This window comes from Macadamia integrifolia, chromosome 5 (genome assembly GCF_013358625.1).
Source record: "Macadamia integrifolia cultivar HAES 741 chromosome 5, SCU_Mint_v3, whole genome shotgun sequence".
Taxonomy (NCBI): domain Eukaryota; kingdom Viridiplantae; phylum Streptophyta; class Magnoliopsida; order Proteales; family Proteaceae; genus Macadamia; species Macadamia integrifolia.
Window position 1 is genome coordinate 34447287 of NC_056561.1, and position 25483 is coordinate 34472769.

A 25483-nucleotide genomic window follows, 5' to 3' on the forward strand; every position below is an offset into this window, starting at 1 on the left:
CCCCCCCCCCCAAAAAAAAAAAAAGGAAAGAGTGTGGAGACTTGTGGTGTCTCCTTTGTGATTGTCCCTTTATTTTTTTCTTTCTTCCCTCTTTTTGTTTTTCCTTTCATTTCCAAGCCGTGTCACTCCTCAGAAGTGTATAATTCTCGTAAACTTCCAACTTTAATAGATTTCTTGCTGCCTATGCTCTGACGAGCAGGCTACTTTGTCACTTGTTGGGAAAGTTAATATCATACACAGGTAGCGTCTTTGGTCCAAATTCTCAGCCTAAAACTTCTATCCTGAATTGTCAATATCTTGGCAAATGCCTCTTCACTCTTGTACAATGTCATGACCCGCTTCTTCATCAATCCCTGAGGAGATTACCTTTTCCAAAAATCATGATTGATTTTATGATTTTTAACAAGCAGGTCTGTTTAATTGTTTAGTGTATATATATATATATATATATATTTTTTTTTCTTTTTCTTTTTCTTTCTGGTTGTGATTCAGGGCCTGCCACTAGAGTGATGCCATGTAAGAGATTACTTGGGTAGATAATCAGTATGATTGGATGATTTTTTAACCATATGATCTGCTTAGCTGTATCTCTAATAGACGCATTGATTTCAGGAATCACTTAGGTGTGACCGTTAAATGTTGAGGCCATACCTCAGCATTGCAGTCACGTCTAATCATTTGAAAGAGGCCATTTAGAGCTCACATTTAGCATTTCATATTTAAAGCATGCTCTTTTTGATGGGTCTAGATGTGCTTTACCATTTCAATTGACATTTTTCTGTTTTAATGATTTTCTAACCTTCCTGCTATCTTTGTCCAAAGGTGTCCAGAACTTGAAATTATTGACAGAATTACCACTGCTCTTTCATATTGGGATTTTTTATCACATTGATAGGCCCATAGTGACCCAAAAGCAGTTTCCATTATCCAGTCCAACGTTTGCTCATTATCACTTCCTGTTGACCTCCCTGCCCATCTTACTTTGTCTCTGTGTATGAATGCTCATGTCACGGAGCATTTCGTCTTAAAATTGAAGAGAAGGGGCTATTCTGGAATTTGAATATTAGATGGAGAATAAGACAGAAACAATGATAGATGGTAGGGGCTTTGGGGGAAATTATAATAACTGTCTTCAATGGAAAATATCAGAACCTGAAGTTATCTTCTTCCTTATGTTAAGTGAAACACTATAGAACCAGTCCCTACTCTGATTGAGAAAACTCTCTCAAAAGAGGTTCAAACGACCTGAGAATTTAGGATAATTCTAACTCATTGATCTCCAGATACCAACCAACAATCAGTCGAAATAGCAATCTGAAAAGTGAATAAAAAAAAATTCCTGAAACTAACCCAAGCGGTACTGTAGTAACCAGTCCTGGTTATGGATTTCAATCTCACAGAAAAATAGGTGGTGTTGTGGAACAAGAACTTAGGGTTTAGGTCTCCCTAAGGTGATGAACCAACACCAAAATATCAGGAGGAAAGGAGGGGTGTAGAGATCAATCCCCAATTGTGAGTGACTCTATGGTCAAGCAGAAACTAGTTATCACCTGTATGGGGAGAAGAAAGGAAAGAAGTTGGAAGAAGGAAAAACAGTAACCAATGTAAGAAGAATAAAAAGAAAGAAGAAAAGTGATAGAGAACCTTAGGGAAGGGAGGGGAAATCAGAGTAGAGAGGGGGAAAAGAAGGTTTACACTCACACATTCATTCAATAATCAAATTGCTCTCTAAATCTTCAATCGATTACAACTAATATATAGGAAAATAGGAACATGAAATTAGAAACGTAACTGGAATGGAAACTAGCCTAAACTAGGAAACAACTATAAAAAGGAAACCAAAGCAAGGAAATAAATCCGACTCCTACGTTCAAGTCTGGAAACTAAAAGCATGAAATAAAATACTAGGTAAACTACTAATTTTATTTCCAACCATTGTTGGACCAAAACCTTGGGCTGGACCGGTTCTTCTTGGCTCTTGGCTTCCAAAGCCGGTCATGCTGGTCCAACCAAGAAAGGGCAGCCGTATCTGCATCAAAAAGAAGTTGATCTGACCTCTTTTGTCAGTCAAGAAGGGTAAAAGTAAACCAGTCATGCCCGGCCTCCAAGCTTGACTCAGTTGCGAGCACAGCCACTAACAGATTCAACTTTTATTCAAGTCAACTCTGCTCAAATGTTGGGTTATATGCATAGAAATTAAGAGGGGAAATTCTAATCTCTACCTAAAACAGAAATTGACTGAAACTATGAAACTACTGAAAGACTCATACGTATCTAACTCCATAATAAAATAAAGGGGGAGTGTTTCCCATGCTGCCGGTGTTGGAGCAATCTCCCATGCCAATGGCAGCATGCAAGATGATATCATCAATAGGGGGCCCACAATGATTAGAGAGAAGAGAGAAAATGAATAAAAATCCCTGTGAGAGGATGTATGTCAAGAGGAGAGCATGGGGATCTTTTTCCCTAAAATATAAAATAAGATTACAAGAATAACCCAAACAAATAAAGGAATCCTATCTCTTCCCTTTTTGATGGAAATCTTGATTTAGATCTGTTTTTTCTCAGTCTGGGTTTCCAGATTGGGTTATGTTGGTCCAACCATGATTATGCCACTGCATCACTGGAACTAGCCCATGAATTTGAACTGCTAGACAGAGAATTGGTTTATATACATTGATGTTAAAGTTTTTTTTTTTCCAACTCGGTCAAGTGATATTCCTTTTTTTTTTCTTTTTTTTCTTTTACCATTCTGCTTTTGTGTAGCAAGGAACACCTGTTATATCCGCGAGAATTTAAGTTCCCTAACTGAATTAAGGATTAAATGCAGTCATGTTCGTATCTCAATTTACCCATATGGCATGATAGACTGTGCATGAGGAGTTTTATTTGAGTAGCACCACTAACTGATTCTTGGTTGCAGGTGGCAGAAAGGGCTCTGTTCTTATGGAACAATGATCATATTGAGAACTTAATCAAACAAAACTGCCAAGTTATACTGCCCATTATCTTCCCTGCCTTGGATAGAAATGCAAGAAGCCACTGGAATCAGGCAGTTCAGAGCTTGACACTGAATGTACGCAAGATCTTCTCTGATCTTGATCCTGAGGTATTTGAGAAGTGCTCGGTCAAGTTTCAGGAGGACGAAGCAAAGGAGAAGGAGATCAAAGCAAAGCGTGAGGCCACCTGGAAGCGGTTAGAAGAGATTGCTGCATCAAAAGCTGCAAGTAATGAAGCTGTTCTTGTTCCTCAAGTATTACTCACCCATACATCTGTGGGCTAGAGAGATTAAAGAGATCTGTTGGTTGTTTGTTCCAACGGTCTCAAATTTCTGATTGGTATGAGTCATGAAACGGGTGACAAGCTTTAGGAGGTGGAATGCTGTTCTTCGTACTCTAGTTGCTCACCCTTAGTTACTTCTGATTGTTTTGGGTTGTCAGGTCCCAGAGGGTCAACAGCACCACTGTACAGGGAACAAACTGGCCCAAACTTCTGGTTTTATATACAGATTGTATATATGGGGTTTACAGCAACTGCAGTCCATAATCATAGAGGAAGATTCGTAGTAATTTTGGCTTTCTTGGTTGATTTTCTATAGGGTCACATAAAGGAGCTACAAATGAGAGGTATCTTCCTACCTAAGTGCCATATACTTCTTTTGCTTCTATTGGTTCTGGAATGTGAATTAAACCACTGCTCGATCATCATTTATTTATGTGTATGCCTTTATTTTTATTTCTTTAAAAAATGGAAGCGTTTCTTGACTTGAGTTTCTGTTATGCATATATTTTTTGATACGTTGGGTAAATGAGGAAGGATATAATGAATTTCTTCAGTTGTCAATGGTACTGACCACATGAAGGAACTGTTGTCTCTCTGGGTAACACATTCTTTCATGATGTAAGGAATCGGCCGGGAATCACTGCTAAGGGATGAAGGTATGGGGATCATATATGTGTTGGCAGAAGGATTCAGGGTAGATTTAACTGGATACAATGTCACCATCTTTATGATCTGTCCCTCACAGCCCCTTCTTAGGGTTTCTCCTCATCCGGATGTACCCATCTCTCCCCAGTCAGATTCCTACGAATTGTTCACAATCCAATACTTGACCCCTTGATCTTTTTCCCGTTCCGACGATTGCAACCCCATAATCCAGGTCTGTTCCAAGGAACCAACTAAATACTCCTTCTATCAATATTTGCAGATCTTTTAGTATAAACTTGCATGGATCTCTTCTCCCTGTTCTTCTGTTAGTTGTCGGTAGTTGTTTCAGTTAAAGTTCTTTATAGTGGGCAGACTTGCCTTCAAGAAAAAACTAAAATTCAAGCCTCCCAGCTTCTATTGCAGAAACAGCTTAATGGAGAGAGAGAGAGCATTCATAATTGCACTGGGACAATGGGCTGGAACATCTTCATAGCCAACTTTGTTCAGTAATAGAAAAATATCCATGTCCTCACCAAATTTGTTCAGTAACACTTATCAGTCAATATTCTCCAACTGTACATGAAAAGTTATCAATCCATTAATAAAAGTGGGTTAATCTAATCTATGTTGAGGGATGATAAGGGATCCAGTGCAATGAGGAGTGGCCATAGAGATCCAGTGGATGCCTTTATTATTTCTCTATGAGAGATGTTAGTGGATCTAGCATACAATGAGCTGTAGGAAACTGGAGTTTCGATCTAAGCTACCTTGGATCAGTCTAATCTCCAAAGACTACCACCTTTACTAATTGCTGCTCTCCGTACTTTTCCTTGACTAAAAATGTCAGTAAACTTAACTTGGAAAATGAGCAAGATTGATACCAAGTGAGATGTGTCCTTGGGACTATCCCACTCTAACTTAGGTTTGAATTTAAGGGACAGCCTAAGATTTGAATCCCATGAATTTTATTTTATTTTTTATTTTTAAATAATTTTATGTCTACAACAAATTCAGTCTTATCTTAACTTAACGAGGTTGGTTACAAATATGCGTGCAAAATATGGCAGGAAAGCCTGATGTCCAAACAGAAAAAGAGAAATAAAGAAAATAAGCAATTAAATAGAAAATGATGGCAGAGAAATGGATGAAAGAGACACAACGTAACAAGTTACGAGAAATTCAGCTGCATGAATCCTTGCCCTCTAATAAATAGGTTCTATCCAAGATCTTAAACTTCTGTCTGCATACTATAAATGCATGCTTATAATGCTGTCTTTGGATTGAATTGTGTAGATCATGGTTTTACATATCGTTATCTGGATTGGTTTCGCCAGATCTTGACCGATATGAATATGGATTGATCTCGGCCGCTGCTGATATGGATCAACTTGTATTGGACGGATGCAATGGCAAAGATAGAGAAAAATTTTTATTCCTTCAATGAAAACAGAGGGAGGAGGCAAATCGGCCTCCATGGGTTCCAATTCTGATTCATCCGGTATTGATCTCAACCCTAAAAACAAGTACAAATCTGGAATCAAAATTGGCCGATTTCAATCCAATTTGACCGGAATCAGCGATTTGATTATGATTCTTTAAACATGGGTGAATGACTATTTTGAGCCTTGAATAGAGAGGACTTGGGATGAATTAGTCACATGCCAAATTTAGAGCATAATTCAATCAAGGGAGAAATAATGTTGTTCGTCTAATGTCTCCCATGCCCAGAAACAAGTCACACAACCCCTATTTTCAAGAGGGCTATGAAAAGATGCCTTTGCCCCTGAAAACGAGGACTATGTTGGAGTGTGGGGAACACTAGATAGACAATGTTCCTCCTCCCTTTAATCAAATACATCCCGTGTCTTTGGCATAGATTCTCATGTATGTCCATGGATATTTGATGATACCCCAATTACTATTGGATCACTACCACCAAAAAAAAAAAAAAGACTAGGTGTCAATCAAGCAAGTCGAGTCGGTCTCTCGCGGGCTTATGCCCTTAGACCGTGACCTACCTATTTAAAGAATGAGCCGGTCGAGTTCCGGGGTTTGATCGATCTTCTCCTAATCAGGCTATAATTGGTCTTAAACGGGTATCAATAAAACCTTAAATGGACCTTAAACAGTCTTTCATTGTCTTAGATTTAAGATGCTTAATATATTTTATTAAATCATCAACAATTTACGAAAGATATTACACTTAATTACATTCAATAATTGATATATATATATATATATATCCTATTTTATCAAAAAAAATAAAACATACATATAAATGGTCAGGCAAAACGTGTCGGGCCAAGTCAAGCTTGTAAATGGGTTGGTCCGATCAGGTGCCCGTCGGACTTACCCCTTGCACTGTGTACAACATGTTTATAAACAGGCCGAGCGTAAGCCCGAAACATTTAATAATTGGCGTAGGCCTGGTTGATCTTTAAATAGTCAATCAAATCGGTGTGGGCTTGGGATTTACACCCTTAATTAGATCAGTCCTAAGTTTTTAGGATTCAGCTCCTATTCAATTAATTGGACGCCTAATAAGTGATCTCAGAGTTGGGAAGTCCCTAGATATACATCCCAATACATGGATATATATATCCAAAAATCCTTCCCATCCTTGGATCACTAATTGGATGCCCAATTATTTGAATATGAATTTTTTTTTCAAATTTTTAATGGTTTGTTTTATTATTTGGCAAACTCATTTTAGGTTTCCTTGGAGTCTTGTTATCCAGAAAAATACAAGGTTTTTCAAAACACACGGAAGGTTTTGCTGGGCAGATGAGTTGTCTCATATTCAAATGTGACAAAAATACCATCATGGTGGGCCCAAACATCCATATTTGCTTATTGCCCCACTGGCCTGCACATGGACATGGTTCTTACCATATCATATTATATAATGGATTTAAAACCCTTATCATATTTATAATTATATTTTTTAAATAAAAATAATTAATTATCAAGTGAAATAAAATTCACTAGATTCAGATAGTTTTGAAATTAATGATAAAATTATGATAACAATTATAGAAATTCTTGTTTCCCTTTCAAGCATGTCATACGGCGCATACCTCCCCAATCATTTTCTATTAGAAGGGGAAAATTTTCCCTTGACAATACGGTGAAGAAAATGTGATGGTTGTACATGTCTCTTCCTTATTTACGAATGTTTGAAAATATCTTCCATTGTTGTGCAATACCTTATGGACATTCTTCGAACCTCTCAATCGTCCTTTGATCATGGATATGAGAAAAGTTGATCAATATAAAAATGTTATCAAAAGCCCAAAACCCCATTGACATGTATGCACACCATGCACCTTGCAATACCTTACTCAGTGGATTTCTCCGAGACATTTTTTATTAAGTGATTTATATGAATCATTACTGTTCCTTTCATGGAGTTTCTCCATTATTCATATAGTTCCTAAAATATGGAACCAAAAAATCATTTAAGCGTAAAAATCACGTCAAGTGCTATTTTACCCAAGGGTTTGCCACTTCAAGTCTTTTAACTGATTACAGCAACCGCAATATTAGGTACTTGCTCTAAAATCCCAGTGGTTGATGATGCACGTAAGTATGATGGTATTGAGATATGCAGCTCTTTTGTGGTATTTTTTAACAATGTGATCATATGATCTGACTATTGTGTCATCATTAACCCTCAATTAGTATTGTACCAGATCGAAACTATCCCTTCTCATACCATTCTTATGGTAGTGATGACTATGGTGACATGATTACTTCTTTCACCGTAGGTAAACTTGGTCCAATTTTTATTTATTTATTTATTTTGGATTTTATCATTCCATTTTAACAAACTATGACCTTGGCTTGCCATTACATTCATAATGAAATTCATATTCTCGACTCGAGAGGGATCAACTAGACACAAAACATGAGAAAGGATCTAAATCCTTTATAATAAATGGGTGCGGCTTCTTAGACCCACACGACGATGATCATGGCCAAAAAGGCTTCACTGCACAAAAGGGTCATAACCGTGTGGAACCAAGGTACAATGGCGTGTTGAAAATGAATCCTATCTATGTACATGTGAAGATCCAACACCTTTCGTATATCCACATCTTCACTCTCTTAAGTAGCAAAAAAACATAGAAGTATGTGTTGAATCCACACGTCTGAACCAATCTCATTGGCTGCATAACCAAAGCCAAATTGGGTGCGGGAGACAGCCTCCGATATATTTAGAGGGAAAAAGAAAACAACCTCCCGATCTTATTGGCCATTCAAAATCAAATAACCATCACAATCAAAAAAAGACTGAAAATCTCTCTCTCTCTTTCTCTCTTTCGTGATTTCATCTCTCGCTCTTGGGGTTTCTTTCGGCTGCGTAGTTCTTCGAAGGGTCAAATTGAATCTCTCTCTCTCTTTGGATTTGGGTTACCATCTTCCATGATCCCATGAAGTTGCTGTAGGTAGAGTTACAGAGAGCTCCAAATCGGACTAAACGCCATGATTTCACCGTAACTTTAGAGAGGAAAACATCGCAATCTCTCCTGCGTTGGTTTCTGAAAGCAAACGTAGGGCGGGGCCGCGGGATCAGAGGCAGAGAGATGCCTAGTGTAGCTGTGAAGGTCTACAGTGTATTCTTCAAATTCATGCTAAAACACCGGTTGCAGAGCCATATCCAAAGCTCTTTGGATGATGATAACACTTTCGGTGTCACCACGCGGCCTGAAGAATCAGTCGCCGCTGCTAACCCTTCTTTCACCGATGGTATTGCCACCAAAGACATTCACATTGATCCTTTCACCTCTCTCTCCGTCCGTATCTTCCTCCCTGAGACCTGCCTCGCTGCATCAGATTCAGATTCCCAATCCCAATCTAGGGCTAGGAACAAGGCTTCTGTGACGTCCTCGGATTCTTCAGGTTCTTTTAGCAGTGCCCATATCAGCCTCCACCGTCGCAACAGCTATGGCCCATCCACATCTTCCAAGCCTGCTGCCAATCTGGCTGAGCAGATCCGCAGGAGCAGCTACGGTGGTAGCAACGATGCTGAGAGCTTGAATTCGAAACAGGAGACGGGATCTTACAGGGGCTATTCGCCGTCCCTTGACAATAACAAACGCTCTTGTCGGAAATTGCCAGTTATGTTGCAATTCCATGGCGGAGGGTTCGTCGCTGGCAGCAAGGACTCATCAGCCAATGATTTCTTCTGTAGACGGATAGCCAAATTGTGTGATGTGATTGTCATTGCGGTTGGTTACAGGCTAGCGCCTGAGAACCGGTACCCGGCAGCCTTCGATGATGGAGTGAAAGTTTTGCATTGGTTGGCGAAGCAGGCCAATCTGGCGGAGTGTGGCAAGTCCCTTTTGAGTAAACGTGGTGGCGGTTCTGATATCCAGAGATCTGATATTAATCGGCATATTGTTGACGCATTTGGTGCGTCTATGGTGGAGCCTTGGTTAGCTGCCCACGGAGATCCCACCAGGTTACATTTTAATCCACTATTCTTTTTCTGCTTCTGTCTGACACTGGACGATTTCATAGGTCTGTCTTATGGTCGTTGTGTGTTAAGAATTAACTCTATGTTTTACGAAACCAAATGCTGCAATGGGGAACTGTCAGTTCATCTCCTTATTGAATATGCTTCTTTAGTTAGAGAGACTGCTGTGAATGAAGTATACTTTGTAAGCATTGGTTTATTTTAATAACTTTCTAGTTGATATATAAGTCAATATTACAATTAACAAATGGCCAGACTTGCACAGAATTACATGATTCTTAAATGTTATGTAAGATCGATTTTTATCTTGTCTTGAAGATTCATAAAACTAGGTGGAGTGTAATGCAAGTTCTTAGCAACATGTTATTTAATTTTCTTCCTTGTGAAACATTTTATGGTATCGTATTCCAAGGCTGCTTACTGCTGTTTTACCATTTCCTTAATCTCAGGAAGAGAATTACAGACAATGGTAAATTGATGGATATATCTGAGCACATTTGGTTATCAGACCTGGTATATTTTCAACTGGACTCTGTAAGTTTGTCAAGGGGTCAATCAATTGCATGTTCTTGCACATAAGAATGCTGAAGTGACCTGAATAGTGATGATGGCTTAAGTCTTTAATGGAAGGAGGGTGGTGATTACCAAGAGTTTTGTTTTTAGTGAATTTCGAAGAATAAAGAGTACAAGAAGGTAGACCCTTGAAAGATATTAAGGTGCTGAGTGATGGTTAAGACTGTTAGATTGAAGTAACAAATCAGGATAATAACTTCAAATCTAAAACTCATCATTGGCTAGCCTATTTGATTTGGGTTGCCATCCTCCCTAACAAGAGTTCGAAATCGAGAAGGGTAATGGGCCTCCATTCGAATTCATAATCTTCGAGGACCACCTGAACGCAAAACAAACAACCTGATGATTATAGCCAAGTAATGTAGTATTGTAGTTGAAAAGATTAAAACAGTACTATGATAGGATCTTTTCACAGAGAATAAAGAAATCCAAATTTGGATCAGGTGGAGGATAGATGGGGCTAATGGTCAAATCAGGTCCAGTGAACATAGGGTAGAATATTTATGGAAAATTGTTGGCATATGAAGAGGATGGGATAAACAAACAATAAAAGTCACACCCGGGCTTCACACCTCTAGGTGGTTCAATTGGATCAAACACCAACTTTTTTTGATCATACACAAGGGATTCTTTAATGGAGAAGAGAATTGCATTAGCAAACGTTATTTTGAAATTGTTAGTTATGCCTTAAATGCTTACAATTGATTTATATTTATAGGACTAACCCTACAAAACATTACAAAAGACATTTACAGACTACATTACCAGGCCATCCTTCACCTTTGACCTCTAAAGGTGCAAAGATGTCGAATTTTTCAGACAATGCAGGGTTTGTTATTTTCCATTAACTATATCTTCCACCCTATGAAGACCATACAATTATCCCGAAGAAGTTATGGAGAGATGAAAGATCACCACTAATGTTGTAAGGCTGGGAGTTATTGTACAAGAATTCTATGTTATATCTACCATCCTAGAAGGAAATTTGAATAGTCTTTGAAATGAGGTTGGTTGTGCAAAAGTCTCTTCTTCATTGTGAGGGTTATAGTTCATGACCATCTTCTTGGGGGGTTCTAGGTTTAGTTAATTGTTATTTTGATATCAGATTTTGCTTGCGCTTTAGAAAAATGGAGGGTTTTAATTTTTAAGCTGTATATCCCTCTACATGACTTCATAAGTGATTTGATGATTGTTCACAACATTTTTTAGGTTGGAAAGCCATGGGACTGAATTTGGTTAAAAGAAAGGCGTACCTAGTGCATGAGGCTCCCGCATGTGCGAGGTCCGGGGGAGGGCAAGAACTATGCAGTCTTACCCCGAGAATGTTGAGAGGCTGTTTCGACCGCTTGCCCACCAGGTTGCAACATTCATACCTAACCGTTGGTTAAGACTTAAGATAATGAAGAAATTGATTAGAAGAGACACATTAATTTGTGAAGGACACAAATTAGTGCACGAGCCTGTGGCGCAATGGTTAAGTTGCACTATTGCAACATGTTGGTCACAGGTTCAAAGCTTGGAAACAGCCTCTTCTGCGAAGCAGGAGGTAAAGTTGCGTACATTTGCCCCTCCCAGACCCTGCAGTAGCGGGAGCCTCGTGCACTGGGTTGCTCTTTTTTTTTTTTTTTTTTTACTAATTTGTGAAGGAATCTTGAGCATCGGACCTGCATGCTTTGTCCTCGGAGGAGCTATACTTTTTCAGATGCATGCTTTGTCATTAATTTCATATTCATCACCACACAAGAAACCATAGTAACTGAGAAGTCATCTTTTATTTGGTACAATGAGATAAACAACATATTATGTAGCCTATGAAGGAGGTCAGCTCATTGATCAGTTTCAAAGTCAACAGATTCCTGCTGAATTACAGGGTCCAAATTTTGGTCCACTTCTTACTTCGTGCATTATTTGGCTAAGCTTGTTGGGGCTTGTGCTTCTTGGCTTATGGAAGCCAGATTTTGGGAATTATGGGATTAAAAAGGGCATGACCAATGAAAACATCTTGTTTGAATCTTTACCTCCAGAAGCTGAAGAAGCCCAAGAAACCGTGGGTGGAGGGGTGTAAAGGTTCCAAATGAAATGTTTTCATAGGTCTGGCCCATTTCAAACCTTCACAATCCCTGGAAACTGGCTTGTAGAAACAAGCTTGGCAAAACATGGCCTTCAAACACCTGATTCACCAATACATCTTTACAGAAGCAAGAGAATATAGCTAGGGATACAAATACTACTCTTGGGCTACTTAAAACTCTCTTTTTGCTGTTGCTAATGTGTAAATACCTCACCAGATAAAATCCATGCAAAAATCTCCACCTTCTCTGGTGCTCCCTTTCCTTGCACTGTGTTAAGATTTACTAATTATATTTAGTGCTTGTTATTGCTACTGAAATCAATTGGGAGGGATTTTTTTTTTTTTGGGCTAGGCAACAGGAGATCCACTGGTTTGAATGATGATCTGAACTTGATATGTCTTGGAATCCTCTATTCTGTGTTTATTTAGCTCCTTTTGAATTTCTTAGTTGACAGTGTGTATTTGCTTTTTTTTCCTCACAATGCAGTACAGTCATATTCTTCTCATTCTGATTACTGATTAGTGACCAGAAACTTTGTTGATAATTTGTTGAATACCTTAAACAATACAAGGATGCAATCCCCTATACAAAGATTACATGCAAGCATTGACATCGTCCTCCCTGGTGACCCAATACTACCTCCAGAAGCAGTATGCACATTGCGTATTGATGTCATCTTGAAGGAAGATGCTTTTGAGTCATTTTGCACATTGCTTGGTGCCCAAAGGGCATTGGTTCTGTGCAATCACCAATTAGTGATGTACAATCATGTGAATACTGTGGACTAGGATTTGCATGGTGGTTGCTTTCTAATTCTCACCATCCTGAAAGCTGAACCTGAACGCGTTCAAGCATGAATTCAATGCTAAGATTGTAGGTTTTAATTCTTAGTACATTGTTTTGCTTGATATATCTCATCTTCCTTTTGTTCTAATGTAGCATTTGTATGCTCAATGTAACAGAAACCCTAACTTGTCTTCATGTCATTCAAACAGGTGCGTACTCTTGGGTGTGAGCTGTGGTGCAAACATTGCAGACTATGTGGCTCGTAAAGCTGTGGAGGCTGGCAACCTTCTGGATCCTGTCAAAGTGGTGGCACAGGTCTTGATGTATCCCTTCTTCATTGGTAGTGTTCCCACACGTTCGGAGATCAAACTAGCAAACTCTTACTTCTATGATAAAGCTATGTGCATACTTGCATGGAAACTATTCCTATCAGAGGAGGAATTTAGTCTGGACCATCCTGCTGCCAATCCTCTCATTCCTGGAAGGGAGCCACCACTTAAGTACATGCCCCCAATGCTAACAGTTGTTGCAGAGCATGACTGGATGCGAGACCGTGCCATTGCATACTCAGAAGAGCTCAGGAAGGTTAATGTTGATGCTCCTGTTCTCGAGTATAAAGATGCTGTGCATGAGTTTGCAACGCTAGATATGCTCCTTAGGACCCCACAGGCCCAAGCCTGTGCAGAAGACATTGCGATCTGGGTCAAGAAATATATCTCACTCAGAGGTCATGAGTTCTCCTATTGAGTCGATGTAAACAAATGCAGCGACAGTTGCATCAGGATCAACATTTCTGTGTATTCTTTTGCAAGGGGAGAGCATCACAATCCCTCATATTACTTGGGTGTCCTGTACGTGGCGTGTGTTTTCCTGCCAATCTTACTGTCATATAGCTTTAGGTTTGTTCCAATTCTGCCCCCCATCCCTTTGCTCCTGTCTGCTCATTTTGTAAGAAATATCGTCAGAGATTAGGATGTGCTTGGACAGTGAGATGTATTGCCCTCCATGTTCAAGTTCATGTTCTTCAGATGTTCCAAGAACATCTTAGTTCTTGCTTTCTCCCTTCCCTGTGAGATGTATTATTTGTCATGAATAGAATTTAATTAATTGATTATTTATTTCTCTTGAGATGAAGGGGGAAAAATATAATCGACCACGCCCCAGAGTCAATCAACTTACACCCACTGCAGGTGGTTCCAGTTCTGTTGAAGGTGTCGAAACACCTATACCCAGCAGTGGCAAAGGGGGCATGATTTGGTAATATGCCAATTCCACCTCCTCCTCCACCCTTCCCTCTCCCTTCTAGCCACACAACTCAGCCGAGTCCCAACCCTGATAGTCTCCTCCACCCGAGTACCCGACTTGCTTGTCAAATCAATCACACCTTTGCCAGTAGACCCCAACTCATCGCAGCTCAGTTCCTCTCCTTTGACTGCTCCGACATCACCTTCTCTTACTACGCCTATGCTGGCATCAAACCCGTAAGATCTATGTCACCCACTTGGTCAGCCCCAAATGAGTAAACTCATTCCAACTCATCCGAGACGAGGTGAATAGGAGTTCCATTTCCTTGGGTACTCAGGGACCAAAACCGATATGAGAGAGGTTCCTCGGTTTGGTTAACGCATCGTATGTGTCGGGTGGCGTTTGTTAGAAGGTTTTCTTTTGGGAGGTGGGGGAGAAACCGATTAAAGGACCCGACATGTACAACTATGGAGTGGTGGTGGGTAAATAGGTGGTGAGGGTCGGGGCCTCGGGGAGAAGATTAGAGAATAATTTGAGACTTGTTTGTGATGATATTATTAGTGAACATGAACTGGAGAAGGATGTTTGCTGTGGTGGTGAGGAGGATTTTGTATGTTCTGCTGAAGGTGTTAAGAGGTGGGGAGCTTGAGGTTTCCAAAATTTGAGGATGTGTAGACCTGAATTCAGCCAGACCGAATTTGTCAAGTAACAAGATAAAGCTAGACATAAGGTTTCACACTCCAGTCCTCCCCTCCTGGTTCTTCGAGAATCCATTGAGAAATGCACCCTCAATGGCATCTACGAGATACCAGCAAAAACTCGAGTTTTGATCACTGATGCTAACATCGACGTGAAGGACCAAGATTTCCAGTTGATTACATTTGGGGGAGGAAGAAGGGTTGCCCTGGATATTCCTTTGCCTTGGCTACCACTGGGTGTCACAGCTGATGATGATGTTGGCCTTACTGAGATTTTTGAGCTAGCCACCAGAAAGAAAGTACCCCTGATTCTTCTCCCTACCAGCAACAAGGATTATGAATTCAAGGAAAACCATAGTTGTTAGTTTATAAGTTCATGGTACAACCTGGTTGTGGTAGTACTCTCAATCATCTAGTTCTTCATATAGGCTCCTCCTATCATCAGGGTGTGCTTCAAGTCTGTTTTCCTCTGCTTGCTTTTCAGCAGTGAGTACCGTATCAACAGCTAAGATGTAATCTATGAGCCTTAATGAATGCTTAATGAGCATACTCCGTTAAAAAGCAAGGAGACGTCTTCACTTTCTTTTAAAGCATTACAACTTTTCTCCTGTAGTCCTGTTCTAGCAAATCTTCAATTAGTGGATAGAAGATTTAACAATGTAGTATGATCACAATTTTGCATATCAAAGAAACACTACTTTTCTTCTTCATATACAGAAAAATCTACAATTTTGTTTGATCAAGTCAGATCTGTGAATAAAACCTTATGCTACAAAATTATGTATAAAACTTGCTCCATTTTCGAAGACCATTTTCGAACCCAAAGGAACAAAGACCATCAAAGGCCACTGCACTGCGTTGAGGAGAATGGAGTGTTCCACCTTCAGTCTTTCACCCTATAAGAAAGTGCATATATAAGAGCTGATGCATAGCTACATCAAACCCAAATTTCAGTTAAAACAATTAATGCATGGACCATAACTAAGAAGAGACGAAACCAATCAAAGATGTATCGTAATATTTTGCTCATGAAAATCTATATATAATGCCTGATGTAGACCTCATGTAGATCGTGGTTTCTTCCCCCACCACTTTCCCAATACGAAATGAGATTGCTGAGGCAACTTCTTCACGTCTGCCTTATAAGAACCAAGACCAAGAAGTAGGTGAATATGGGGCCATCTTTTCCCACATTGTTAATACTCCGTTCTCTCTAGTGTCCTTAATCATAGTGGAGTGGCAGAACAGGATTCATGACACCAAGTTAAGGCAATTCCCTCTTCTGCTTTTGGTTCACACCCACCCCACCCCAAAAAAAAAAAATAAATAAATATTGCGGACTAGCTTTAGTTTGACTGGGTTATCATCAAAGATTTGCATCCTTGGTTGTAATTCTGGCATTCCGCCAACTGCAGCAACTGAGGCAAATTCCATGGAGATTCTCATAGCTCTCACACTCCAGACCCTAACAGAGGACAGGAAATGCCAGTTGGGTATAGAAAAGCTCCTGGGGTCGACTGCCTGGAGTGGAGTAATAAATGCCATTTTATCTTGTCCTCCAACAATCTTGACCTGATTATATCAAAGAACGTATCCAACAAGCATAGAAAGATCCATTTATCCCACATCCCGAGTCGAATATGAAGCCACTGGAGAATCAGCAGATGAAGCATACGAATCGGTACAGAACTGGATCTGGAACTGGAATCCACACCCAAGGTGTGCAACACTTCATGGACCTCCCACGGGAGCATGTGAGTTGAGAATCCAGAGGCATGAAGGGTGGTGCAGTTTCTAAAGCATGTGGCTAGTGAATATTGCATTCTCAGGGCCACAGAAATGGAAATTTGACTAGAACTGCATTTATGCAACTTGCATTTGGCTTAGGATGGCTTCGGCAAAGGGTTTCAGACAGATAATTCTAGAGGGGAAATTTTTTGCCAGTTTTACAGGTTGGACACATCAGGTAGAGGGCGTGCTGGAGGATTTCTCATCTCTTGATGCAGGCGTTGGCTTCTCGAATGAACGTCTCATTAAATAGAAACTCTAGGTCAAGAAACGATATGTTGGATGACTTACCAAATCAGAGGGGACCCCAAGGAGGTGTAATACCTGTATTTGTTGGGAGAACTTCATCCCTCTTTAGCATGTAACTGGTTGGATGCATCAGGTTGAGGGCATATTGGATGTTTTCTCATCTCTTGATCAAAACCTTGGATTCTTCCATGAGAATCATATCCCAATAGAAGCCTAGGTCCAATAGAGCACATCCTCATTCATGGGGATGGAGAATGCTGTGAGATATGTATCTATTGGGGATTTTCATTCCTCTTGGTTTCTTCTGTTTGATACATTTGCTAACTTGACACCTTACAGTCGTGTTTCACTTTCCTTTAATAAATCTATCATCTAAAAGAAGAATAATATTTATGTTTATAAACTCACTTGACTTTTTCTTTTGAATTTTCTTCTGACTCCTCAGTGGTGGTCGAACTTAGAGCTGTGAGCTTTCCAAATGATTCTTTCGCATCCCCAAAAAAGTCCTTCACTTTGTCAACTACGGTTTTGAGCTCCTCCTGTCTTGGAAGCTGAAAATTGGACAATAGGATCACTTAAAGAGAGCAAGCTATAACAGTTGAATATTTGAAGACAATTTCATGCAAATGTACATAAGACGAGGAAAATTTGAAATTTTTAGATTGGAAGACAAAAACTGTTTGGTGTGTGTGAGAGGTGGCAATAACAAAAATTATCCTACATAAGCTCACCTCAATAACATCTGAGGTAGCAAGTGCAGATCTTACGTTATTATTTTCCTGCATATGCCATAGAAGGAAATTTACACAAAGCAATTCCAAAGAACTCCTCTTAGTTGTGCATCTATAAGTTTTAACACTCAGGAGCTGAGAGATCATAAGCAATAAATGCCATCTAGCATAAGTTAGAGACACATTACAACAAGTTTGTAGCCATATCTAAAATCCGTAGCCGACCGCAACACACGATACTGCTTAAATGCTGTCTTTTGTATCTCCTTCTCATCCTGTTTAGATTATAGATACCTGATAAAGTCAGTAATGAATGATAATTAGGAAAACAATGATTATGAGAGCAACGGGAAATAAGAGAAGTGGCAACCATAACTGACAACCAGAAAATATTCATGCAGTCAACCAATCAAACAATAGCAACTGTTCACTTAAAATGGTCATGCCTGGATCACTCTATACAACATTTTGAACTTGCACCTGACAAGAAGCTGAATACTTTCCATGGTAATAGTTTCAGCTACACATAATTGATTTCCAAAGCAGACTCCAGATAGAAATAAGGTAGACAAGCCTGAAGTTGTAAAATCTTAACATTTTAAAGGAATTAGAGAAAAATAATTAGTACATAAATAAGTTGGTCACTGGTATACCTGACCCCCAGAGGGTAGAGGAAGGATTATTAAGTCCTAATGGATGCAAAACATGTTATAAGTTGTGTAACAAGAGCAATTTACTAACAAACATCAAGCAAGGTCTTAGAAATATGTAATCAACACTGACACAATTTAGGTTATGCATTTTTTTTCAAATTACTTTGGAAAAGCATAGCCTTTTTTGCCACATGGATGGCTGATAGGACCAGCATCCAGCTTACAGGTGACCCCATGGGCACACAGATTCATGGGCAAGTCAATCATGTGAGTGTGTTGACCACACCAGAACCCTGAGCACCCGAGCAGCAGGATTTCAGATCTTGGGCAAATTTGGATATTTAGTTGGCCGTTCACAAGGTAAGTTAATCAGGCTATTAAGGATGGTATCTTGAGCTCTTTCAGGGTTTCCCCAATGTCCTATGAGACAAGAAATTGTACAATAGGAAGGAAAGTAATCCCATACAAGGAAACAAGGTCAAACAAAACTTGCTTACAGAGCTTGATTACATATCCTAATACCGATGGCACTGCAAGGATTAAAGTATCGGTATCGGTCAGCTAAATTTAAGATATTATAAGATACCTAATACATGATCAAGGATTAAAGTATCGTATCGGTCAGCTAAATTTAAGTATATATCAAAGGATACCGTATCATATCGAGATACTTTAAACCATGGATGGCAGGAAACTTGAATGAATGCTAAAAACTCTTACCCTAGACAATAGGGTAACAAGCAAAATATAACAAGTTACGAGTATAAAAATAGTAAAGGAACTAGTGATTGAATCATCTGTGGAAGAAAATGTGCACTGAGAAGGTCTTCTCCTGCTGCCATGCTCATGCCTTTACATCCTTTGGTCATAATACCTACTGAACACAGTTAACAATAAGAATGGAAGTATGTGGCCACACTCAATTAGAGAGCATCCAATTTATAGAGAGTGCAGCAGCACTACCATACTAAAGCAAATGAACTCAAGTAAAGGAAAACACTCCCACTTGGCCGACAGCATCAAAGCAACGTGGCAACAAAGTAACATTCAAGGATTATCAGAAGCATAAATATAGTTAACATTTTAGCATATTTATGCAATATTAATATATTTATATGCATTAATTAATACATATAATGCTAAGAAGGCAGGGTTCCTCCACTGCAAGTAGCAAAATAGTCACTGGCGCCATTTCTGCCATGTTTTGTTGAGTCTTAGCTCCCAAGCTTCATGGACATGTCCAGATTATCCCTACTTATATGTCAAGTTTCAGTCCAATCAAACCAGCATACATCAAAACAAAGGTTCGAATTTTTTCATCTATAAAATTGAATAGAAGTACTTTTCCACATCATGGATTCAAGTTTTATACAAATGTGCTCCAGTTTTATACAGGTCGTGTATCCAAATTTACCCATTGTTTGTTAGTTTTCTATTTCGTGTTACAAAATGCATTTTGGGGCATTGTCCAACTGATTCATGTATAAATACAGCACTACCATCAACTCAGCTGCATAGGTGCAACTAGTGGATGCTATCTAGAGTTTCACCGTTTGAGGGCTCTTGACTTTTCTGTTTTGCTCAGTCTCTATGTCCTCCTGACATTAGGCATACAGCATTCAAAGATGGTAGCTTTGTTCACTTCTTATTTTCAGATAAGAGCCAAAAACTACTTGGCTAGGTAGGTTGAAGCACTCCCAAACCACCAAAGTTACTCTAAATCAAGGAGAGATGATTCTTCAAAAACTAGCACCAGATTTTCATGGGAATCCAATGCTCAATTCTCCCTGAGCAGGATTTTGACACTTTATTGAGGACATCCTAACTGAAGTTATTGGACTTGCAACATCCAAAGATGTGTCAGACAGATCACATACATTCAGCACTCAAAGGTGCATGAGTAGTAACTGAAACACAGCTTAGTTTTGAAAGCAAGGCGGCTATATCATTCTGGAGTATCTAAGCAATGATACAGTGCTTTTGAACCAAATGGACTAGGACCAGAGAATGGAAACTTTGTCACTTCTGTCTACACCAACCACTGAGGCCTTATAGACACCTTCTTCTGAATATCATTGCAAAGGAATTTGTCTTGTTGTCTCGATCTCAAGATGCTTATCATCAGAACACTAAAACAGCCTCCGTACACACACCAACACACAGTGTTCATCATGGATTTAGATACACAGAAAAATAACAATTGAACAAATACATGTCTAGACCAAACTAAATTCGATTTTTTATCAGTTCAATCATAAAATTCAGGAGGAACTAGAAAATAAATGTCTTACTTTGTAAATCACAGCCGCAAGATTTCTAGCTAGTGTATCTTTGTAGATATATTTTCCGAGAATATTATCTTTGGCAGCAACCATGATTTTTGCAGTTGTTCCACCAGTTATGAGACTTAGTGGGTACCAAAGATAAACCTGCACAATTGCCAGAAATACATCTATGATCATCAGCACAGTTGCTGAACCTAACAAAAATACATGGTTCTGCTACAAACCAAATGCATGTATTACCAGAAGCATCAGAAACGGTGAGGCTCTCTTTCTTCCCAAAAATGCATATAACAAAGCCCATCACCAAACCCATCAAAAGTTGTAAATAACATCCACAAAGGGAAACGCAAGTACATATAAATGCAACACCGTAAGACTAGAAATATTTCAGTTACATAAAACCTGTGGCCGGCTGTCACTTGGTTCCTTAACCCACAATTTGCAATATCTAGTTATAAAAAAAAAATAATAATAATAAATAAATAAATAAATAAATTCAATTTATGCTGTTGTAATAAACTTAATTACTACGATAAAAACGGTGTTGGGCTTTGCATATCTCATTATGGAAGTCTTGACTTGAGATTCAGAGTTGACAGCCATGGATCCATGTGGAGATGATGCCATTCTGGAAAGTTGAAGTATGACATGGGAAGTCTTTATGGAATACTGCAAAATAATTCTTTTAAGTTTGCCAAGCCTAAGCTCAAGTGCTAATTAATAGAATTCTCCAATTGGGAAGAAAGAGAGCCTCACCATCAGTTTTCTACTTTGCACCAAAACTTACGGGAATCCAGCAACTAAAATCAAACAAGATAATCCCTTGTGGAATCATTGCAAGGCAAGGCTCATGGATAAATCCTGAAATTAGAAATTGAGAGATAAAGTGAGTAAGTACTAACATTAGCCATGCGGATGAAGATGACGAATTTAGGGTTTCCATCATCTTCGATTTGGGGCAAGGAAGGAGGGGGAGGGCGTTGGAACTGACGAGCTGCCATTCCTCTTTTCCCCTTAGCTTGAACAACCGTAACATGCTTCCTTTGCTTTGGCTGCTGATGATATCTTCTGCTAATCGACTCAGAAGAAGACCAAAGAGAGTGTCTGAAGAGCAAATCGTCATGGCTCCTCCTCGAATTCGACAAAGGAAGCCGAACCAGTGCGTTTAAAGACATGCCTACCTCCATCATATATCCCTCAGAAGAAGCAAAGCCGCCACCACCAGCACCGCCACCACCAAGCACAATGGCTCACACACACACACTCTGGTTCACAGTGACTTCACAGTATCGTTGTTTCTAGTCCCTTATCCACATCCATATTTCTGGATTTCTTCTCGTCTCTCCCATACTGGACAGCTCCTACTTACAAGTCGGTCACTTACAGGTGGCGAGAAACGAGCCACAGATTGAAGGGAAGAGTTGAGATCCCCTACACGTACGTTCACCTGCCATTTACTGCCATCTAAACGGTGAGGAAGCATATTTATGAAACATAGTAGGGAGTTAGGGACAGTTGTTGGCACATGAAGTGTATTTTCGTACGTGTAGAGGATTTGAACTCGAAGGGAAATGCTTTCCCCTACTCAGACAAGGCGGGGGTTATTAACTTAGTATCTGTTATCAAAAAAACAAAGTAACTTAGTATCCATCGGGTTGAATCAATATAAATTTGAAATCGAATCAAGCCATTTACATCGATATTACAAAATTATTTAGTAAATGATTTGGTTCTAGTTTTAAGTTTAAGATTGATTAGTTAAATGGGTCGGGCTGGTTTTAATCGTTCATTGGTTTCAAATCGAATTGACATTGTGAAAATCGAACTGTTTAAACTGTTTCAATCGATCTGATTTTCTCGTATAACGATTAAATATTTGATTATTTTAACAAAACATAATGATTTAATTTAGGGAAGAATTAAGGATCATAGATGTTATCCGACTGCCTATTCAATAATTTACTCCTATTATGTAGTTATGTAGTTAAATCATTGCTTATTCAATGTCTCATTTAATTTGATACAAGATTGAAGAGTTTATTAAAAAAAAAAAAAATTTAGTAAGCCTGCAAATAAACTAGCAAACCGATTGCTAACCGTTTAAAAACCGTATAGAATAAATTGCGATCAAAACCGTGAAATCGACACCGTTAAAAATCGTGGAACTGAAACCGTTTATTAAATGATTGTGGTTTCAAAAAATACAACCGTTTAGTAAATGGTGCGATTTTAGTTTAAGCCAAATTAAAGTGAACTGAACTGAATCACACCGTATACACCGAAACCAAACCGATTAACACCCTTACCGCAATTTGCCTTTTTAAAGAATGAGTTGATTTCGATTCAGGACTTTAACTTGGCTTCTACTAATCCAACTAATCGAGTCTCAAACGGGTCTCAAATGGGTTAATGCACCATTAAATCCTTAAATGGGCATTTTAATTGTCTTAGATTTTAGAAAATTTAAATAAATTACATTCAATAATTGATAAAAATATCAATATATACATTATTCTACACATAAAAAAAAAATCATAAGATATATGTAAACGGCTAAACATGCTAGGTTGAGTGGGACATATAATCAATCGTGCTTACACCGTGCATCGAAAATGATTATTTTGTAAAACAGGTTAGGCTTGAGACCAATATCAGTCAGGCTTTACTCGGCTGATTCCCTTCCAAAAATTAGGGTTAAGGTATATTTATGCCATTTCTTAACCATTCCGCACCAATTCCAAGTTCTTAAACCCTACCTTGGAAGGAGCATCCTTAGATGCATGAGATGCCAATAAACTACTGAAATTTGGACATTAACTCAATTACTTGCTTGTTAACCCTAATTAGGAAATGTACAAGGTTGAGACTTGAGAGAGAGAAAGCTACTATGAATGCTTGTGATTTTTTTACCATCATCTTCTTGTCAAATCTTTGTTTGGCCAAGTTTATGATGCTTATATATCAGCCTATAGGTGATTCTGGTAATTAAACAAGCATGACCAATAAGATAATTTTGTCTGGAGTCTTTAATGTAGCTTGACAAGCACACCTCTCTCTCCTTGGAGATAATGGTGATTATGGCTGTAAAGATTCAAATGAACTAATCTTAATTGGGCTTGTCATAAGTTGGATTAATTCTTAAAACCTCTCATAATTAGAAGAATCCCATTATCCAAACATTTACCATTTTTAGAACTTCTTGCCCCAATCCATCATGGGTGCAAAAAGCTTACCCAAATGTACCTTTAGAGTGATAGAGCCATCTTTTTGGAGATTTTTCTTAAGAAAAGATTTTTTGGGGGATATGAAACATCTAAAAGGTAATTCATCCAAAAAATTATTTTTTATATTCTTTTAAAAAAGAAAAAAAAATCTGAGGTATTATTAATGTATGGAAATTATCAAATAATTTTGCTTCTAATGGAGTTTATACACACTTCGATCTTTTTAAAAGGAAAAGGTTTCCTGAGCCATTGGGGCACCTCAGTGTCTCTCTCTTCTCTTCTCACATGAATGACCTCGCTACCCTCTTATGTATGACATCATTTTGTCGGGTTTTTCTTGGAGAAAAGTTTTCCTTCATCTATGAAGTGTTCATTCAAAATCCTCTTGTATCATCACTCCATTCCTACTAAATACTTTTCATTATTCTTAAATTCAATCCCACTGCAATGATGGCCATGGGTGAAGAAATTCTTCCCTCACTGTATCTTAAAGAAAGCTCGATCCATTAATTTGTAATATAAAAGAGGGAGAGATATTATTATAACACAATGGGAAAGAATACACATTGAGGAGAAGGTACAAGACAAGTTAATTCTCATACTATTAATTTTTTTTTTCTTTTTATATACTATTAAACTTATCTTGGGGCCCTTGTGGACTACTAAAAAAGGAAAATTATCCAATGAAGTCAGAGAAAGATATGCCTAGGCCGGCAAGGCTAAGTTATTTGTTTATGCCATTATATAAATCTGACCAGGCCATTTTAAGCATAGATAACCGACCCTGATTGGTCAGAGCCTCTTAAGGTCCCCAGTCACCTTCCCTAGATAAACACCTCTTCCACTAATAAATTAAATATAATAGAGCGGTATTGCCAATTATATGGGAAGTTTCATGAAATAAAAAATAAAAAAAAAAATAAAAAATTATATGGGTTTGTATATGAGAATCAAAGTAGCCACCCCAAAACACTTCTTGCCTTATCCACCTCTTTAGCTCCTCTTAAAATATAAATAAGACTAGAGAAACAAAAATGGAAATCAATATTGTTTTTAAATCTGTTCTATCTGCACAGTAATTTACAAATTAAAAAACTTGGATTCCTAAAGGGAACATAGCAAGAAGTTTCACTGCATTGTCATCATTATTATGTTTCCTTACCAACCCTAATGATAATGTAAGAATTTTATGCGCATCTCTTATAAATTATTCACCACATATATATAATGTATTGTTTGTGTGCTATATACAATGAACAACACAATCATTGATTGACCTCTCTCTTTCTTTCTAGCGTAGATGACTTAAAACTAGGAAAGGGGGGATGTTGGGAAGAAGAAAGGGGGGAATCAATGGTGATTGTGATACTCTTAAAAGGTTAAGCCCCATCTATGTTATCATTGTTGGAGGGTCCAATCTAAAATATTAAGAAATCAGAAAGAAATAACTCTTCGAGTATATGAAGGCATCAAGGATTTAAATAAATCAAAGTGGAACTATAGTTCTAAAATACTCAAATATCGTATCGGAGAGTCTAAGCCAAAACCTTGAGGGATTAGTAAGAAAACGCACTCATCAATTATATAAAAACACTAAGGAACTAAATAACACTATGTGTGACTATAATTCTATAACTCCGAATATCTCAACACTTTTTTGCACGTGTAGATTCGGCATTCTCAATTCTAGACGGGGATAGACAAAAGTTTGGATACTCTCCCCACATGAGATCTTACCATCTATGAGGTACATCAGACCAAGGTTTTCAATGG

At 38.5% G+C, this 25483-nt stretch overlaps 3 protein-coding genes across 7 annotated transcripts in view; 2 read left to right on the forward strand and 1 right to left on the reverse strand.

Moving 5' to 3' along the window:
• Nucleotides 1–3769, forward strand: part of LOC122079471 (serine/threonine protein phosphatase 2A 57 kDa regulatory subunit B' theta isoform-like) — a 14650-nt gene extending 10881 nt beyond the window's left edge. For 4 of the 5 annotated variants that reach the window (XM_042645973.1, XM_042645974.1, XM_042645977.1 and 1 more), the window contains 2 exons: nt 2924–3227; nt 3441–3769. In XM_042645973.1, the coding sequence (XP_042501907.1) occupies nt 2924–3227; nt 3441–3598 (462 nt within the window). In that variant the 3' untranslated portion in view covers nt 3599–3769. Of the gene's footprint in view, nt 1–2923 lie in introns of all 5 variants that reach the window. The other variant, XM_042645978.1, reaches the window with a different exon arrangement.
• Nucleotides 3770–8112: 4343 nt separating this feature from the next.
• Nucleotides 8113–13961, forward strand: LOC122079236 (probable carboxylesterase 11). Its single transcript, XM_042645519.1, has 2 exons — nt 8113–9391; nt 13047–13961. Exons 1-2 carry the CDS (start codon nt 8514–8516, stop codon nt 13582–13584), a joined length of 1416 nt encoding a protein of 471 aa, XP_042501453.1. The 5' UTR covers nt 8113–8513; the 3' UTR covers nt 13585–13961.
• A 1502-nt stretch (nt 13962–15463) lies between these two features.
• LOC122079237 (protein HHL1, chloroplastic) lies at nt 15464–21830 on the reverse strand. Its single transcript, XM_042645520.1, has 6 exons — nt 21389–21830; nt 20493–20630; nt 17737–17823; nt 17549–17596; nt 17226–17368; nt 15464–15676 (listed from the first exon to the last, which is right to left on the reverse strand). The coding sequence occupies exons 1-6, from the start codon at nt 21674–21676 to the stop codon at nt 15664–15666; spliced, it is 717 nt and encodes a 238-aa protein (XP_042501454.1). The 5' UTR covers nt 21677–21830; the 3' UTR covers nt 15464–15663.
• Between the last annotated feature and the right edge of the window lie 3653 nt (nt 21831–25483).

Bases quoted from the DNA above. Each gene is read 5' to 3' on its own strand.
- LOC122079236 (XM_042645519.1), top strand. From the start codon at position 8,514: ATGCCTAGTGTAGCTGTGAAGGTCTACAGTGTATTCTTCAAATTCATG. The intron at 9,392-13,046 runs GTTACATTTTAA...TCATTCAAACAG, and splicing joins GCCCACGGAGATCCCACCAG to GTGCGTACTCTTGGGTGTGA.
- LOC122079237 (XM_042645520.1), bottom strand. From the start codon at position 21,676: ATGATGGAGGTAGGCATGTCTTTAAACGCACTGGTTCGGCTTCCTTTG. The intron at 20,631-21,388 runs GTTAGTACTTAC...GCAATTGTGCAG, and splicing joins TCTTCATCCGCATGGCTAAT to GTTTATCTTTGGTACCCACT. The intron at 17,597-17,736 runs GTAATGTGTCTC...TGGCATATGCAG, and splicing joins GATATGGCTACAAACTTGTT to GAAAATAATAACGTAAGATC.